An 18,284-nucleotide genomic window follows, 5' to 3' on the forward strand; every position below is an offset into this window, starting at 1 on the left:
TGAAAATAGTGCCTGTTAATTATCCTAATGTTTTTCCATTTTTATCCTTGTATGATACACAGAATTGACTTCATACACGTCTGCATATAATTTATCCCTTAGCTGCCCTAACACACCACTGCCTCCCTTCCTGTATCCATGATTTCTGTGCCTTTTCTCCCTAAAGTACCGCGGGTCCTTAAGCACCCTGAACAAGTCTCCGCTCACCACACCCACTCCTTTGTTTTTTTTCTCCCCTCTCAAATTTTCTGAAGCATGAGCCAAGAACATTTTACAGAAACTGATCTGTTGAAAGAACCCTAACAGTTGAGGTCATTTGTGTATCTGGAGTTTCATATACATGTTTGAAAAGTCAGTCTTTTATTATATTACTAGAAAAAAACTAATCAAGAGAACAATTGTTCTTAAAAGATGACTAAAAACACATAGAAAACCAAGAGACAGAATGATCACAAATATTTATTTCAGTTTTTACAAAAGGCATTAGTGAATCTTTAAAGCTTTTGTATACTGGTCGACGCGCTCCTGATGGAGTCAGCCCTTAATTTTTGCTCAACACTGCACCACCGCTTGATTCTTGAGGTGAACGCCGCCGTGCGCCCTTAAATACCAAATAGCAATAAATAAAACAATCTCTGTTGCTCCTGTTAAAAAAAGAATCCCAGAATCAAAACCTAATACTGTCACGCGTTTGAATGTAACAGTCGAGGGCAATTGGATGAGTCGAGGGAAAATTCAGGCGTGAGCCTTAAAAAAAGCCAACATTGAATGGGTAAGGGTATGGGGGGGGACATGTTACAGATGGAATGTTTTTCGTTGTGGGGTCCGATGACCCTCCCCCATTAAGACGCGGCTGCCATGCGGATCCTCTCGGGAGGATAGAGTAGGACGTTCTTGGCGGCTTTGATGGTGTTTTTCATGAGCATGGCCACCGTCATGGGCCCCACGCCTCCTGGCACAGGCGTGATGAAACCGGCTTTTTGTCTTACACCTGAAACACACAAAAAAAACATCCATCAACAACTCGTTGGGGAAGAAAAAAGCAAAATCCCCATTTGCTTAAGGGTTAAAACTAGGGTTTAGCCACAAGCTAGGGTTTTGAAGCCTTTTTGGCGTTTCCGGGTAGAGTTTGAAACTAGTTTCGGCCCTAAAGTACGATTTTAAAGAGTTTTAAGGGTTACTGACTGACTATTAGGGTTTCAAAGCCTTTTCGGGGTTTCCAGGTAACTAGTGTGGCCCTAGAGTAGGGTTTTTAAGAGTTTTAAGGTTTTCTGACCGGTTACTAGGATTTTGGCCTCTAACTATGCTTTTTAAGGAGTTTCTAGGGTTTAAAAGTGGTGTTTTGATCCTCAAACTCGAGTGTTAAAGCACTTCTACAGTTTAGTAGCCTAGATGGTAAGGCGCCCGCTTTGAGACTGGGAGGTCGCTGGTTCCCGCCTCGGCCGAGTCATACCTAAGACTTATAACATTGGTAAAATGGCGGCGCCCTCTGTTGGCTGCGGCTGCATCGGCTCGCTACAACGGGTCAGGTGTATCGACATTTCGTTCTGTGTACATTGTTACACAGAATGACAATACAAAGGAAATTATTATTATCATTTACAGCTAGGTCTTAAGCCCCAAACAAAGGGTTTAAAGCCTTTCCAGGGTTTCCAGCTAGGGATTGGAACCAGGGTCCGAGTCCCAGACTATTTTAAAGCGCTACTGTGGTTTCAGGCAAGGGTTTCAGCCTCAAACAAGAGTTTTAAAGCCTTCTTGGGTTTCCAGCTAGGGTCTTAAACTAAGATTTAGGCCCCAAATATCAATTTTAACGCATTCTTAGGCTTTCAACCACTAACTAGGGTCTTTAAAACCTTTCTTAGGGCCAGGGTTCGCACACCTTATCATGGCCAAAATCAAGTACATTTAACACTTTTAAAGCCATTTTTTTTCTCTATCTTAGTCTCCTCACCTGTCCTCTTTGCAACGTGTAGGGGGTAATGACGCTTTACATGACATAATGCCATACAAACTAATACCGGCTGCCGTTAATCAATGGAATGTAAAAAGCAAAGAAACTACAGCAGGCATGTCAGCGTCATTTCTGAGGAAATTTATTATTTTTCTTCATTTAACACGTAGTCTATCGAGACAAGACTGCCGGGAAACATGCATTTACAAGCACTTCACCCTAAATTCAAGCACTTTAAAATCCTTAATATTCAAGAATTTTCAAGGATTAAGCACCCGTACGAATCCTGCTCTATAAATATGCTATAATTCACCTTCAAAGTCTACATCTCCAACGAGTCTGCTCTTTCCAGTGATGGGGTCCTGCACCCGGTTGATGCCCACATCGATGACAGCCGCGCCCTCTTTAATCATGTCGGCCGTGATGAGGTTGGGAATTCCTGAGACGAAACCGAACAATAAGATTCCGGTAAACGCTGTTGTTGCAAAACCTGAATTGCGAAGGAGGAAGTTTTGTCACACCTGCGGCGGCGATGACGATGTCTGCGATTTGAGTGTGATGCCGGAGTTGATCCTTGGGAGTGTAACGGTGAGAGATGGTCACGGTGGCGTCGCCTGTTGGCACACAGTCCATTTTAGCATTGCATAAACAAATATCTAAAAAACAAAAAAAACTTCCAAGGAAAGGGAGTAAGCTTTTCTTACCTCCTGGTCTTTCGTGGCGCCCGTCCGTGTGCAGTAGCATGGCGATGGGCATGCCCACGTTCTTGGAGCGGCCAGCTACCACTACGTTCTTGCCCACAGTGGGAATGCCTGCAATATAGAAAATGTAGCAATTTAAAGCTAAATATCCAGCTTTTAGTTTGCCAATTCTTGATTTTTTTTGCCTCCACTGACACCAGCTGAACCAGGCACTCCTAAAAACAGATTTGGCACATTGTTGCTGCTAATGAAATTGCAATATTTTTGGTTGAACTGTCTTTATGGTCATTGATAACAACACAGTGAAACATTGTATGCAAAGAGATTAAACATGTCACTCCAAGGTATACACGTAATAAAGACTTTAGAAAGAAAAGACTGTCAGGATAAATAGGCAAACATATTCACAATTTAATGCTTAGAGACCGACTTAAATTGTAATAAAAACTCAATTTAAAAAAGTGTATTGTAACAGTGCAATTTAAAGCAGTGTAATAAAATGTAGCAGAAACAAAATCCCCAAAAGGCCACAAAATATATTTTCACAGTTTTGAGCACTTGTTTAGGGTGGTGATGGCCCTGGGGAAGAAGGTGTCTGACCCAGATTGTCCTTGTTTTGAGGGACCTGTAGCGCCTAACAGAGAGCAACAGGCCCAAGATGGCTGGGGTAAGCAGAGTTCTTAATAATGTTGACGGCTCTGCTGCAGTATTGCAAGCAGGAGCCGGAAATTTTTGCCAGTCTACAAGTAAAACCTTGTAAAGATTGCCTATCCTAATATTCTTAAATACTCATTTTAATCACTTTTTTTGGTTTTAAAGGGACACTGTGTAATATTTGACTACTAGATGTTGTTGTATTCAGTAGTGCAACCAAAAACGAGTGCTGCAGAGCACAAACGAAAATAAAAACTGGAGACTCAGTGACCAAACCGCACCTCTTCCCCCTTATTTTGCCCAGTCTTTTACAAAGTTTTTTGTGTAGCAGCAAGACAACAGCTAATCATATCTTCCTCTAGTTGAGTCTCATGTTATGTAAAATATTGCTTGACCAAAGAGTATTTGAAAGTATGCACATTTATATGATTTTTTTTTTTTAAACTTATTATTAAAATTAATGTTTTTTATTTCATGAAGGTTTTTTTAACACCAAGTAAATAATACAAAGTCCTTTAGGTCTTACTAAATGTTTATCCTGGAGTGCCACGTCCAATCTTGTTGTAAGCAATTCGAACTATGTTGTTATCAATAACAATAAAGACTATTATAGTCTATTCCACCTCCTCATTTCCTATCTCAACACCACTTAGTCCAACAGATGCTCTTACCTGTACGCTTGATGATCTCCATGACTCCCCAGGGTGTGGCGGGCAACATAGTGGACTGATCCAGGCACATGCGGCCCACGTTGACGACATGGAAGCCGTCTACGTCTTTAGTGGGGGCCACGGCGTTGCAGATGGCGCGTTCGTCAATGTGGTCTGCGTGCCGACAAACATTAAACGTTAACAAATCGTTTTTTACGTCAGGAAATTAAAGGTTGTGTGATGGCATTGACGTACCCGGCAGAGGAAGCTGGACGAGCAGGCCGTCCACGCGGTGGTCTGTGTTGAGCTTATAGATGAGGTCCAACAGCTCTTCCTCGCTAATGTCAGAGCGCTTGAGGATGGTTTCGCTGGAAATTCCTGAGGGAGACCCGAACGAAGTTCAGTATACAGCCATTTATTTGTAACATTTTTTTAAATATACACCATATTCTCCAGACTAAGGCACATCTAAAAACCCCAATTTGGCCATAGATTGGAAAGTGCACTTTATATATAGCCCAAATTTACGCAAATAAGATCAGAAATACACATAATTTTCAGAATGCATTACCACACAAGGTTTTCAAATAAAACTGAATATGAGCAATGATTGATCCAATCAATGAACATCCCTAAATGGAATTGCAAAACATGGTATGCAACAGGAATCAATCCATAGTACTGGCGATAATGTTGCAGAAAATACGCTACAAGGAGTAGCGTGTGCTTACCAACGTCAGCGGCCGATCGGGTCTTGTTGAGGACGTACGAGTGGCTGGCCGGGTTGTCACCGACTAGAATCACACTGAGGTGAGGCCGCCGGTGTCCGGCCATCATCCATTTGTCCACGTCGGACCGCGCCTCGTCTCGGATCTGGCGAGCTAGCTTCTTCCCTGAGATGACTACGGCCTCTTGTCTGTGGAGCAGGGTAAAAGAATATCAGTAAAAAGCCACAAATTTTCATAATCTGTTCCATCCTTACTAAAGATACTGCTGGTTTAGCATGCACAATAAACGTTTTAGACAGACTACTGTATTTTGGGGGCCTTATAATCCAGTACACTTTCTATACAAGAAAAAGCGGTAGATAAAATTAGAAATGCAGAGCTACAATTAAATGATACTACATATGGCAACTTTTCTGCCTTTGAGAATCACACAGTAGTTTTCAAATTCCCTGTTCTGTATACAAAGTTAACGGTTTGATGCACTTCAAACACTTCTTGCTAATTCTCTTTTGTTGTTGATCTGGACAATAATTATTTTTAAGTATGAACACATTGTGATTACTTGAACGAAAATGTCTATGGTTACATTTTGAACAAAACTACTCTTGTTTGAATTGTTAGCTTTGAATGTATCTGTAGTTAGCAAGTGAACGGGAATTTTTTCCACTTTTTTTAAGTTGAACGGCGACTTTATAAGGGTAAGGGGTTGAGGCCATTGTCTTAATAAAAAGCCACTATAGAAATTAAATCTGGTTACTTGAGACATTGCTTATTAGCTGTGGGAAAAGGGGATACTTCCAAGTGAGGACAGAACAGTAACAATTCATGAATGAATTCATTAATTTTAGCGGCGAAACATTTCCGTTTTATGAAATAAGTTATTTGAATGTAAATGTAGTTCTTGCTGTGGTTTTAATTCTATGTGCCTTCAGTCCTGCGCAATGTGCCTTATATATTAGAAATATAAAACAAAAGGCTATTTTGGGAGGTGTGCCTTTCAATCTGATAAGGAGATTACTTTATTTTTTTGCCCGATGTGGCAGATAAATCAAATATAAAAGGTCAAAGCGGTATTTGAGGATGGGTAGACTTTTTATATCCATTACAAACATGCACTGGCTGAAAAACACCGTTTTCAAATCTGCAGTGTTGCATTTCTTCGCCTACAAGTACAGTGGATACTTTGGCACATGCAACAACCTGTAGCCTCTAAAATTAGCAAGCTGACAAGGACATGTGTTCACACCCAACACACACACCCATAAAAGTCAAGCACGGTCACCCTGGAGCAGCAACTCCAAACCAATGACAAACACAGTCAAGTGGAGACGGTTGCAGAGGGGAAAAAAAAAGAAAAAAAACTTCCTGGAGCAGCTGAGGTACAGTATAATTTACTGTGTGAGCGATGCCTGGAGCCAACTTTACTCTTATATAACACGAGACGTCTGCCAGAAGGAGGAGAAAGGAAAGGAATTGAGGGGTAATGAGGCGTTGTGAGGTGATGTAACAGTGTCTTTGTCAGGTCACGGCCAATTACAGTTATGGGGGAAGAAAAGTGGGACTCTGGGGCGCCCTGATTTTGAGAAATGGAACAGATGACCGTTTTCTGCGAAGTTCTTGCAAAGAATCAATAGCCTTAAATTTAGAATGAACCTATACTCAAGAATTTAACATTGTGTGATCAACTTAAAACGTTTAAATAGGGAAAAAGTACAAATACCATGTTATTAATTCAAAAAACGATTTAATCAAAAATCAATTTCTAAAACGTGACTCAATTGGATTCTCTTTTAGACTCATGATGAAAAAAATCTATGAAGTTAAATTATATTGATTCTAATGGGGGGAATAAAGGAAATTAATAATGGAAAGTCAGGGTACCTCCATGTAAAGTGTGAATTTATTAACTTTAAAAAAAAGAAAACACTCCCACCCTCACAACTAAGTCTTTGTGCAATCATTTGGGGAACATTTGACAAAAGGTTGAAAATGCAGCTCAAAGTTTAAATAAATTTGCAACATTGTTAAGCAAATGCGAAGAAAATGTGCGTTAACATGTGCTCATTTACTTAAAAGTTTATTAAACATGCATGCATTATCCTTTTAAAATAAAAAGCCACCAGCTCTTTTGATTTCCTTAGCAATGTTGAACTTCTTACTGTAGCATATATTTTTAGATAATCCATTGTTCTTTAAAGTCACAGCCATAACAAAATTGCTTTAAAGAAGGGGAAAAAATACCATTCTCATACATGTCAACTTGTGTTTTCCACGTATGTTAAAAGTTTTTTGATCATTTCAAATTGTGTAAAAAAATTGTACAGGAACATTAATGAGGAAATAACTAAGAAAGTTGCGGAACAAAATTGTTTCCTTTTGTTTATTTGGTAAATAAAATAAACTTGTTTAAACAAATGACCTGTGTTTTATTCTCTAGTCTTTCTGTGAGTAAATAATTATCGGTATGATTAATAAGGGGAATAGCTATCATTATTAATCGGAGGTTGACGGGTACGCATACTTAATGATGTACTTACTGCTGACGAGTTTTTTATTTCTATTTTGAGTACAGTATTCACTTGAGATCAAATTTTACAGTGCTCACGTAAGGATTCATTACTGGATCACCTTGTGACTTGGACACGAGGTAAAATCATACAGATTGTGTACAGCGGATACATTTTTTAATGAATGTATTTTGATAATAGGCAACAGTGAATTTACTTCAAGTGGGGAAAGAACTAAAATGGTGGAGGTTTCGATTGTGTCGTTTATTTGGTAAATAATATTTTTTATTCTACATACTCTGTCTTGATGTGAGTAAATATGTATGGTTTATTTTTCTTTCATAAGGGGAATTGAATGAATAAATTCATTAATCAGTTGATGATATCTATGTATTGTCTGCCCTTGCAACATCCATTGCAGCCTGGTCATCCTAGAAGGGTTACCTAGAGGTTTTGAGTTTTTCCTCGATTAAGGTTTTAAATCAGTGGAAGTTTTAATGTTGTGAAACCCTTTCATACTTTTTAAATAAATACTATACAAATTAACACGATTTGACCTAATAAGGGGAACAATTGGCTGAGGTTGACAGGTTTGTTAAAGTGAATTAAATTCCCATCTCAAGACCAGCACGGGGTATATCACATTCAGTTAATTAGTGCACTAAGTGGTTACAATTGGAAATACATGCAACGTATTTCTCTTAAGGGACTTGCAGATGATCTCCCTGCAAAACTGCAACAGGGTGCAAAAGCTCGGGTGGATTTCATCATCCACCTTGCAGTAATACCGGCGTGCCGATAGGGGCGCACTACCAACGAGGGGAAATGCATTCAGTTAATAACTGAAAACTCGGGTTTTCGAGGTTCGAATTCAACAAGCGACATATACTGAAGTGTTAAAGTAGGAATAACGTCGTTTTGGGCGATGAATAACGTTAGTAGGAAATAAGAAGGAAGCCTTGTTGAGAAATGTTAGCATGGCCGGCTTCCATGGCGGCGACGGTAGGCTCACCTCGAGGCGGACGTGTGTAGGAGACACAGCTGATGGCGAGAATGCTGGCACACTTTCCTGAGAGTCCTGACCGCTGCCATTGTGAAGAAAAGTGGAGTTAGAAGACGGCAAACCGGTCGAGCGACGAGGAAGGAAGAAGAAGAGCGAGGGAAGCTCCCTGGGCTGACAGAACTACGTCGTCTGTGGCGGGAGGAAGAGCCGCAGAAGGGCTTTATATACAGCCCCGCCCATACTTACGTGTCACTGACGTCACAGACTTGTGATCCCACCCCCTCACAGTCGAATCGGCTGATGACATAATTTCATCTTTTTACTCTATGCGCTTAGTTCATATCTTTTTAGCTACCAGGCTGTACTTTCTCAAGACACACCGCAGGAAATGGTGCCACTACGATCTTGGTGGTGTGAAGGGATACCAGTGCTTTATAAAAGGCTCTTCTTGCTGGTTTTCGTCGTGCAAGAGCAGTTTTTGTACTTTTATATAGGGGGTCAAATCAGGGCAATCTTTACAGGGTTTACAGGCTACAGATTTTAAAGACTATCAAAGCATTTTTCTCTTTTTACAGTATATAGAAATATCCAGTGTGAATCATGTAGTTTGCAGAGCCACAAATATTTGTGATTTAAATATGTGCTCGGTGGCCTTGGGGGTTGCCCCGAGACTGGGAGGTTGCTGGTGCAAGCCTCGGTTGAATAACACCTAAGACTTACAACATTAGTAATCATTGCCTCCCTGCTTGGCGCTCGGCATTAGGGGTTGGAATTGGGGGGTTTGATCACCTAGCGACTCCCAACAAGTCAAGTCATGTTTATTTGTATAGCCCTAACTTACAAAGAGTCTCAAAGTGCTGCACAGACCACAGATGATTGCAAACCACAGACTATTATGACACCGTCCCCTGATCTAAAACCTACATGAGGGCAAGGAAAAACTCAAAAACCTCAACAGATTTCCTCAGATTTCCGGTTTCCAACATGGCGGCGCGTGTTTACGTTGCGGCTGATTGTTACCCGGTTATCCTACTACTTACAACTGTCCTCCTGCTTTCCTTTTTGGATACATGCGTGGCCAATAAGACCTACAGTCGGGAGGAGCTCATCCGACTAGGTGGGTGTCTAAATTTCGACTTTTCGGGCACTTTTTATACCACCCACGACATCCCAAATGAGCTCCAAAGGGACTCGGGTTCGCCCTGCTTTCCCGCTCCACCGAAGAAAAAGAAGAAAAATCGGAGACGAAGACGGCGAAAAGATAGAAAACAGAAGCGAGGATGTCGTGCAGGGAAGCGTGTGAAGTTGATGGAGCAACGACATGAAGATCTGTCTAATCCAACCATCATTTCTTCGTCGATTCTACGAGTAAACCGACAACCGAAGCCCAACGCACACAACCGGCATCTCGTGACGATCTCTACAAAGGCTACAGCTAAGTCAAATGATTCAAAGCTAAAATTTGGTCTTTTGAATGTTAGATCGCTCGCTCCTAAAGCTTTACTTGTAGATAATATTATTCGTGATTATAAACTTAACTGTATTGGTCTCTGTGAAACGTGGTTACGCCCGGATGAGTATTTAGCTCTAAATTATGCTTCTCCCCCAGATTACGAGAGCAGCCATATAGCACGCACGTTGAAAAAGGGTGGCGGTGTCGCGCTAATCTCTGAAAAATCGCTTAAATTTAATCCACGTACCTCTAATAATTACAAAACGTTTGAGGCTCTTGTGATGCGGTCCCCCCTATTGTCAATTGACGTAATAACTATCTATCGCGCACCAGGACCATACACAACTTTCTTAGACGAATTCGCCGAACTTCTGTCTGAACTAGTAACCTACGCAGACAAAATTATTATTATGGGGGACTTTAACATTCATATGAACTCTCCACTCAGTTCACTCACTGTTGCGTTTCAGTCTATAATTGATGCTTTTGGTTTTAATCAACTGGTTGATTTGCCAACCCATAAAGATGGAAACACGCTCGACTTGGTTCTGACTCGAGGAGTTTCAACCTCAAACATGGCGGTGCTATCGTGTACTACAGTTATCTCGGATCATTATTTAGTTACATTTGAGGTGCTAGCTAAATGTAGTACCAAAAAAACTGAAGGATTCACCGGACGCAATATAAGCACAGGCACAGTTTCTGAGCTCTCCGATATTCTTCCAGGAGCAGTTGCGTCCTTTCCTTCCTACATAGGCTCCATAGAACCACTCCTAAATGAATTTAACGCTACCCTGGCCAATGCCCTGGATTTAGTTGCGCCCATCCGGCATAAATTACGACCTAAAAGACGCACACCTTGGTTTAATGATGAAACTAGATCCCTTAAACGAGAATGCAGGAAATCTGAAAGAAAATGGCGCGCTACCAAGCTTGAAGTTTTCCATCAAATCTGGTGTGATAGTTTGTTGAAGTATAAAGCGGCCCTGGCCTCTGCAAAATCAGCCTACCTTTCGAAAGTGATTGCGTCACAAAAGAACAATCCCAAGGCCCTTTTTGACACTGTAGCATCACTTACAAGGCAACAGACTATCCCAGATAGCTCCACCCATTCTGCTCACGACATAATGGTCTTCTTTACTAAGAAGATCCAGAGCATACAGGAAGAAATTGCTAAAGACAATATTAATTCAACACATACTAAAGCACTCAAATCCCTAGATGCACGACATGGTGGCTGTCCAGGGACTTGGTCCCGTTTTAGTGAACTGTCACTCGAAAATCTTAAACAGATGGTGAATACTGCCAAACCGACGACTTGCCAGTTCGACCCACTTCCAGGTTCACTTATTAAAGGTCTCTTTGGCGTTCTTGCACCTTCAGTTCTAAATATTTTAAACATATCACTCGCCTCTGGTGTAGTTCCAGCTGCTTTTAAGTCCGCTGTCATTAAACCCACACTGAAACGACCCAACCTAGATCCAGAAAACTTATGTAATTATAGACCTGTGTCAAACCTACCGTTTCTTTCTAAAATACTTGAAAAAGTAGTGGCACAGCAGCTGAATGATTTCATGTCCGATAACAATCTCTTTGAATCGATGCAATCAGGATTCAGGGCTAACCACTCTACTGAGACAGCTCTGATAAAGGTAACCAATGATCTCCTACGGGCAATGGACTCGGGCGCATCATCACTTTTGCTGCTGCTGGACATTAGTGCTGCATTTGACACAGTGGACCATATTATCTTGCTAGAACGGTTGGAAAAATGGATTGGTCTCTCAGGAAACGTCCTATTATGGTTCAGATCTTACCTCTCAGATAGGACACACTGCGTTAAATATGGCGAATTGACATCTGAGCCATTTAGTGTAACTTGTGGTGTTCCGCAGGGTTCAGTGCTTGGCCCCCTTCTCTTCAGCATTTATATGCTTCCACTAGGTGATATTATTCGCAAGTATAACATCAGTTTCCATTGTTACGCAGATGACACTCAACTCTATTTCCCGATGGAGGAATCTACCACACTAAACTGTGGAACTTTGGAGGCCTGCCTCACTGAGATAAAAGAGTGGATGTCACTCAATTTCCTGCGTCTTAACCCTGAAAAGACTGAAATGTTAGTAATTGGTCCTTCTAAGTCCCGTGACTTATTCTCTAAAACCGCAGTGAACTTGGACAATTGCCACATCACACAGAGTGACTCACTTAAAAATTTAGGTGTCATTTTCGACCCTGATCTGTCCTTTCAAACACACGTGAAGAAAATTACTAGAACCGCTTTCTTCCATCTCCGTAACATTGCTAAAATTCGTCCTATACTTTCTCAGTCGGATGCGGAAATCATAATTCATGCGTTTGTTACCTCCCGTCTCGACTACTGTAATGCACTACTTTCCGGTCTTCCGATGACCAGACTCAAGAGTCTTCAGCTGGTACAAAATGCTGCAGCGAGGCTTTTAACAAGGACAAAAAAGTATGATCACATCACCCCAATTTTGGCTAACCTGCATTGGCTCCCTGTTAGCCTAAGATGCGATTTTAAGGTTCTCCTACTACTATACAAAATCATACATGGACTTTCCCCCTCGTATCTTTCAGATCTGATCTGCCCTTATGTCCCGGCCCGAAGCCTTCGTTCCGAGAGCGCCGGTCTCCTGGTGATCCCAAGAGCCAAGAAGTGTTCCGCTGGTTCGAGAGCGTTCTCCATCCGGGCACCGGTGTTGTGGAATGCTCTTCCCCCTGATATCCGATCTGCAACCTCGGTGGAAATGTTTAAATCTAGGCTTAAAACTCACTTCTACTCTATAGCATACGAGTAACCTAATCTTCTTATATGTAATAACTTGTGAAGCCCTTAGAGACTAATTGTGATTAAGGGCTATACAAATAAAAATGACTTGACTTGACTTAACATGAGGAAAATGAAGAAAATTTGAGAAGGGGCCGCACATGAGGTAATCCCCCTTCCAGGATGACCAGGCTACAATGGATGTTGCAATAACAAATAATACAGATATTGTCAACATAAAATATAGGTTATTCAAATGCTATAGAATAGAAGTGTGTTTTAAGCCTAGATTTAAAAGGTTCCACTGAGGTTGCATTTGTCAATACATCATTTCTAGATTTTGTGTAAATCACAAATATATTTGTTTTTTGAGACAAATAACTCCCCATATTGGTGTTGGGTAAAAATGACTGTAATCTCATTTGCACTTGGAAATGCTTCCTTAATTTTGCTTGGCCCTTAGTAAATGTTCTTCATTATACATAAACCTTGCACTAAAATACATTTCATAGTGCCCTGTTTAGGTGTGGTATGCACCTGTCTTTCCGGGAGGTGATGACACTTCATCGGACAATGCCATACAAACTAATACCAGCAGCCGTTAATCACAAGGGAAGAAGAAATGCAATGACAAAGCGAATCCATCAAAGAGCAGTGTTGTTGTCATTTCTAAGCAGACTTGTTGAGAAACAAGGCAAAAAAATCAAGCATTTTCAAACACTGCACCCAAAATTCAAGCACAGTGAAAACACATTAAAATTAAAGCATTCTCAAGGATTTCGAGCACCCTTGCAAACCCTGTTTTTAAAAAGGAAAGTGTGTACTATTTGACCACTAGATGTAGCTGTGTTTTGCCAAAAGCTAAAGAAGATTACAAACTACAGCGTGACCAAAACTGTACAATTTTTCTTCTATTTTTAAGCCCGGCCTATTGCAAACAATTTCCGTGACAAATATGTCAGCGCCCTCTAGGTAAGGCTCTTGTTATTTCAACTCAACTCAACTTTATTTATAAAGTCTCTTCAAATAGCCACAACTGAAGACAAAGTGCTGTAAACAAGGAAAACATAGTTGGCAAAAATAATTTAAATGGACCATAAAATAATGAAAACACTTAAAAAGCATAAAAATATTAATAAAACCGGGACAAAGTCACATGTTTGGTCAAAATCCAAAGAATAAAAATGGGTTTTAAGACTAGGGAGAAGGACGATTTGAGATCAAATTGCCACATTTAGACTTATTTATAGAAAATCTATTTGGTTTATTTATGCTTTATCGTGTTTTTTTCCTTATCTTTGTGAAAAATATCCTCCAAATGAGCAGAATTAAAAGCTATCTGCTACAAACAATCATTTTGTTTCTTTCATCTTTTTTTATTTTATCTTATACTTTAATTGTTTTACTGTTTTATTTATTTTATTTTATTGCAACACCCATTGTAGCCTGGTCATCCTGGAAGGGGGGTTACCTGATGTGCGGTACCTTCTCAAGGTTTCTTCATTTACCTTAAGCGGAGGTTTTTGAGTTTTTCCTTGCCATCATTATGTTTTAGATCAGGGAATGGTGTAATACTAGTCTGTAGTTTTACAATAGTCTTTGGTCTGCGCAGCCCTTTGAGACTCTTTGTGATAAACAGGGTCACAAATAACCAATGACTTGACATGAGTCAGCGGTCCAGCATCTGGACCTGAAGCATGTCAACATGAACCAGCCGGCAGAGATGGGAAGCTGTGACATATTACCTATTGTTTCTTTTCTTGATTTTCACTATGTTTTGTGTTCTGTTACCCATAAGTCTATTGCAGCCTGGTCATCCTGGAATGGGGATTACCACTTGTGAGGCCTCTTCTCAAGGTTTCTTTTTCTCATGCTGAGGTTTTGAGTTTTTCCTTCCCTGCATGTTGGTTTAAGATCAGGGGATGGTGTCATTGTAATCCTGTGCAGTTATTTCACACATCTTGTGGTTAAGGGCTATACAAGTAGATGAGACTTGACTAGTTTTAGTGAAGAAGCCTGTCTGTGTGCTATGAGAACAAAACGTAAATTTCACGAGCCTAGAGTATTTGTATGCTGTTTTTATGTTTATGCTTATTAGCTACAACGATAGGTTATTAATAGTTTTTTTTACCCTTGGAATTGCTTAGTATACACTGTCCCTTTAAGCATCAAGTAGCAACTAAAATGGACCTAAATACACACTATATCTTATCCACATATCGACTTTTACTAATTGAATCTTATCACCATGTTCTTTTTCTTTTAGGAAGGTGAGACTGAAAATCGCTCACAGCTTTTCATACGTTTATTTTTTATATTATTTGGGATCAGAAGTGGAGAACCAACATTTTACATTTTTTACATACAATTTAAGAGTTTGGGGATTAAAGTTGCATTATTTAAGGCATAATAAATTGCATGAAGACAATCTCTTTGAAGCTCAGAGGTCATTTTTTTGTTACCGATCAGCGCGAAAGCTACCAGTTTGGTTTGTGTTCCTAAAATAACTAGTGTTATTACTATGTCGTTACTATGTTCGTGCTGTTGGGAATTTATTAATAAAATGTACTGTTTACCAAATTGTTCGAATTACTTATCTGACTCCATTAACCAAACACAACCTGCATTCTCCTAACAATGCGCGCTCGTTTCTTGAGTAGCCGACGTTTTCACACGAGGGCAGATTTAATTTCTTAAATAATTTAACTGAGTGAACTCCATCAAATTAGCCGAATTAGTGCCGCTCGACTTTCTGTCAAGTCTCCTCTCTCGATCTTCTTTTTTTCTTCCTCTCCGGCCCACGGTTTTTCCGCAAGCTGGTGTGCCGGCTCCTCCCGTGGGCGTGCCAGGAAAACGCCCACGTGGGGTCCAAACACCTCCCCTTGATGTTTGACACGGTCAAAACATCCCCGAGCGTTTCCACGTCACCAGGGCCTTCTGCATCGAGAAGTGCTGATTATCTTATCAGCCCTTTGTCCCAGTTCCCCGCTGTTCCTGTAAACATCATTCTCCACTAGGTTGCATTGACCTCGCCCCACAGCTCAGCCAGTGAATATCATTTGCATTTGTAATTTGTATTTGATCATATAAAATCCTTCATAGTAAAATGTATAAAATCCTTCAGTGTCATGGTACCAAAATGTTGTAGTTATTAGAGGTGGAAGTAAAATAGGCTTGGTCGACTAGTAAAACATCTGCCTTGAATAGGAGCACAATGTTATTACTTACATATATTACACACTAAGGATTTGATCATGTATTTAAAGACACTAATCATGTCAATGATTTCTCATGGCAGTTATAAATCAAATTTCACTGGTACGCTATTCAAGGTGTCCGCAAGCAGCATGTTGGTGACCCCTGCTTAACAAAATATCTGAGATTAATATCCTGAGATACATCTTAGAAAACCAACCATCTTTTAAAGAATGAGGTAGTACTGTATTACCGTTCTATTATATAACTCCAGTCATTGCTGTGTATCATAATACAATCAATATTTGTATGATAACCCAAGGGAGAGACACAAATTATACATTCAAAAAAATCCCACAAAATCAATAACCTAAGGGTTGTGCAGATAAAATTTGATTTTCGGTGTGGCGGAGAACATGCCGGAACACTTGAGTTATACACATTGTCACAGTTCTATGGTTTTTTTTCTGTACTGTTACTTTTCTTGTGTTGTCTCAGGCACAACTAAATCTTATAATCATAAAATGCACGCGCACCAAACTGTAACTGTAACAAGAAGATATCTCGTGCTTGACTAGGCGGTGACGTCTGTTGCTCAGCTGAGGCTTGCTGCTGATGGTGATGTGATTAAGGAAACCTTCCGTCTCAAGTAAACATTTTTGAGGGTTTGGAGCAGGGGTCGGAAACCTATAACTTGCGAGGCAGATGTGACTCTTTTTGAGAGAACATCTGGCTCGGATATCGAATGACACTTTTGCTATTTTCTTGAATAATTCTATTTATGACATTATGCCAAATTATGACAACTATAAACCATGCTAAGCCAATAAAATTCCCAGTTGGTTTGGTCAAGTATATAAAGAGCACAGTTTTAACCAGTTTACAATCGCAGTGCCACACCAACATACCCTGTTTTGGCAGTACATCGCTAAGGGATCTTCAATATCAAAGCTTATTGAACAATATCTGTTGACTGTTGAGACACTTAATGATAAAAACCCAAAGAACAAACTGTAAACACCCATACCGATAAACGCCAACAAAGCACCCAGAGCAATTTGATTGGGTGGAAGGTGAAGATGAGCGGAACGATGCACACATAGCGCAACCACTCGGTTCTCTTAAGGTATGTCAGTATCCTTCTGGTTTGCAGTATTTTGTGACATTTGTACTTGCACCTTGTTTTGAAACAATTATTTAAGAGAAAAATGACATTATAAATTAGGCTCAACACTCTTACATTTACTGGGGGAGACAAATTTTGTCTTAAAATATATGGTGTGGCTCACTCAGACAAAAAGGAAAATATATACGGTATATTTTATTTATGTATTTATTTGCTTGTATGGCTTTTGAGGTAAAAAAAAAAGGCTCCCGATCCCAAATTGTCAGTAGAAACAATAAACGGCATATTTTTTCCGACATTCATTTTCTGACAAGATAAAGTAGCAGAGTTTATGCAAATTTTAGGGTCCCATAGTGAATTGTTACATTATTTTGTTCAAGTAAAGGGACCAGCAAGTTAATTGTAGCTTCAGTACAAACTAACGACTAAAGCGCAGTACATCTGGCTGGACATAATCATTTATTTTGCAGGTTGAAAAACTTTTAGTGTTTGGTTCCAATATTAATTTTAGTGAAATTAAATTAAAAAAAAGAATAAACAATTGTCTCTTATGTTACGTCAAAACATAATTAGCATGTTAGCAACAAATGGCCATAGTTGGGACAACTCAGGACAAAGGAGTGATCTGACGATGACCCATTTCCCTACATTTTACCACCTTCTCTAACAATTGCATCCACAATGAAGGTAAGAAAGTCTGAATTCTTCACAATGTCTAAGGTGGAAGAGTGAGAGAAATAAGCCTTTTTCACCGAGTCAGCTCGGGAGCACCCAAGCTTTTCCCTAATCACTCTTCGACAACACCCACCAGCTAGAAGCAATTGTGGGAGAGAATGAACCTGTGCGTTTGTTCTGTGTTGTTTTTCACCGTACATTTCTACAGAGGGCAGTGTGAGATATGGAAAAACCGAAAGGTACAGGGGAGGATGTTGTCATGAATATGAGGAAAAATACAAAGAGATAAGCGCAGTACTCGTCTGGCGAGATACTGACTTTCTATTGCAAGTTATACTCCATTTTTAATCTTTGTAAATTGTTCTAATGTTACTGTTTCAAAGTGAGTGAAATTAAAATGAAAAGTTGCCTGTTTATTATTCTCTCTAGTTTTCGTTCCCATTTAGTTTGTCCTTTTTATTTTAGACTGTTTCATTATCAATCCTGTCTGTCCCGTCCTGTATCGACCCCATCTGTCCGATATCTACTCGGGCAATTGGTATCGATCTCATCGGCCTCTGGCTTCCTATCATTTCACACCAGACTGCTGCCTAACATGTATGACTCCCCATTTCCCGTAAAATAAAAGGCTTGTGTGAGAACGTCACGCATTTGGGTCCTGATCCTGTTCTTGACAATAACGGGCTTAAATGACCCTTTACAATCTCAATGGCAAAACAAACTAAAGTCGAATGCAAATGGGACACTCTTCAAAGTTTAAAAATGTTTTGTTTTACTGTTCCCCAACAGTAGCAACATTTGTTTTTAAGGGCAATGTGTAAGAAACCAGAGACATTGAGTCCAGTTG

The 18,284-nt window shown here is 40.0% G+C and overlaps 1 protein-coding gene across 1 annotated transcript; it reads right to left on the reverse strand.

The window, feature by feature from the left end:
• Positions 1-446: 446 nt before the first annotated feature.
• On the reverse strand, positions 447-8,390 carry mthfd2 (methylenetetrahydrofolate dehydrogenase (NADP+ dependent) 2, methenyltetrahydrofolate cyclohydrolase). The gene is made up of 8 exons (XM_088336523.1): positions 8,204-8,390; positions 4,688-4,872; positions 4,212-4,334; positions 3,978-4,130; positions 2,656-2,763; positions 2,473-2,565; positions 2,265-2,390; positions 447-991 (listed from the first exon to the last, which is right to left on the reverse strand). The coding sequence occupies exons 1-8, from the start codon at positions 8,281-8,283 to the stop codon at positions 843-845; spliced, it is 1,017 nt and encodes a 338-aa protein (XP_088192649.1). The 5' UTR covers positions 8,284-8,390; the 3' UTR covers positions 447-842.
• Between the last annotated feature and the right edge of the window lie 9,894 nt (positions 8,391-18,284).

This window comes from Urocampus carinirostris, chromosome 5 (genome assembly GCF_059441175.1).
Source record: "Urocampus carinirostris isolate Australia breed hairy pipefish chromosome 5, RoL_Ucar_1.0, whole genome shotgun sequence".
In the NCBI taxonomy this organism is placed as follows: Eukaryota; Metazoa; Chordata; class Actinopteri; order Syngnathiformes; family Syngnathidae; genus Urocampus; species Urocampus carinirostris.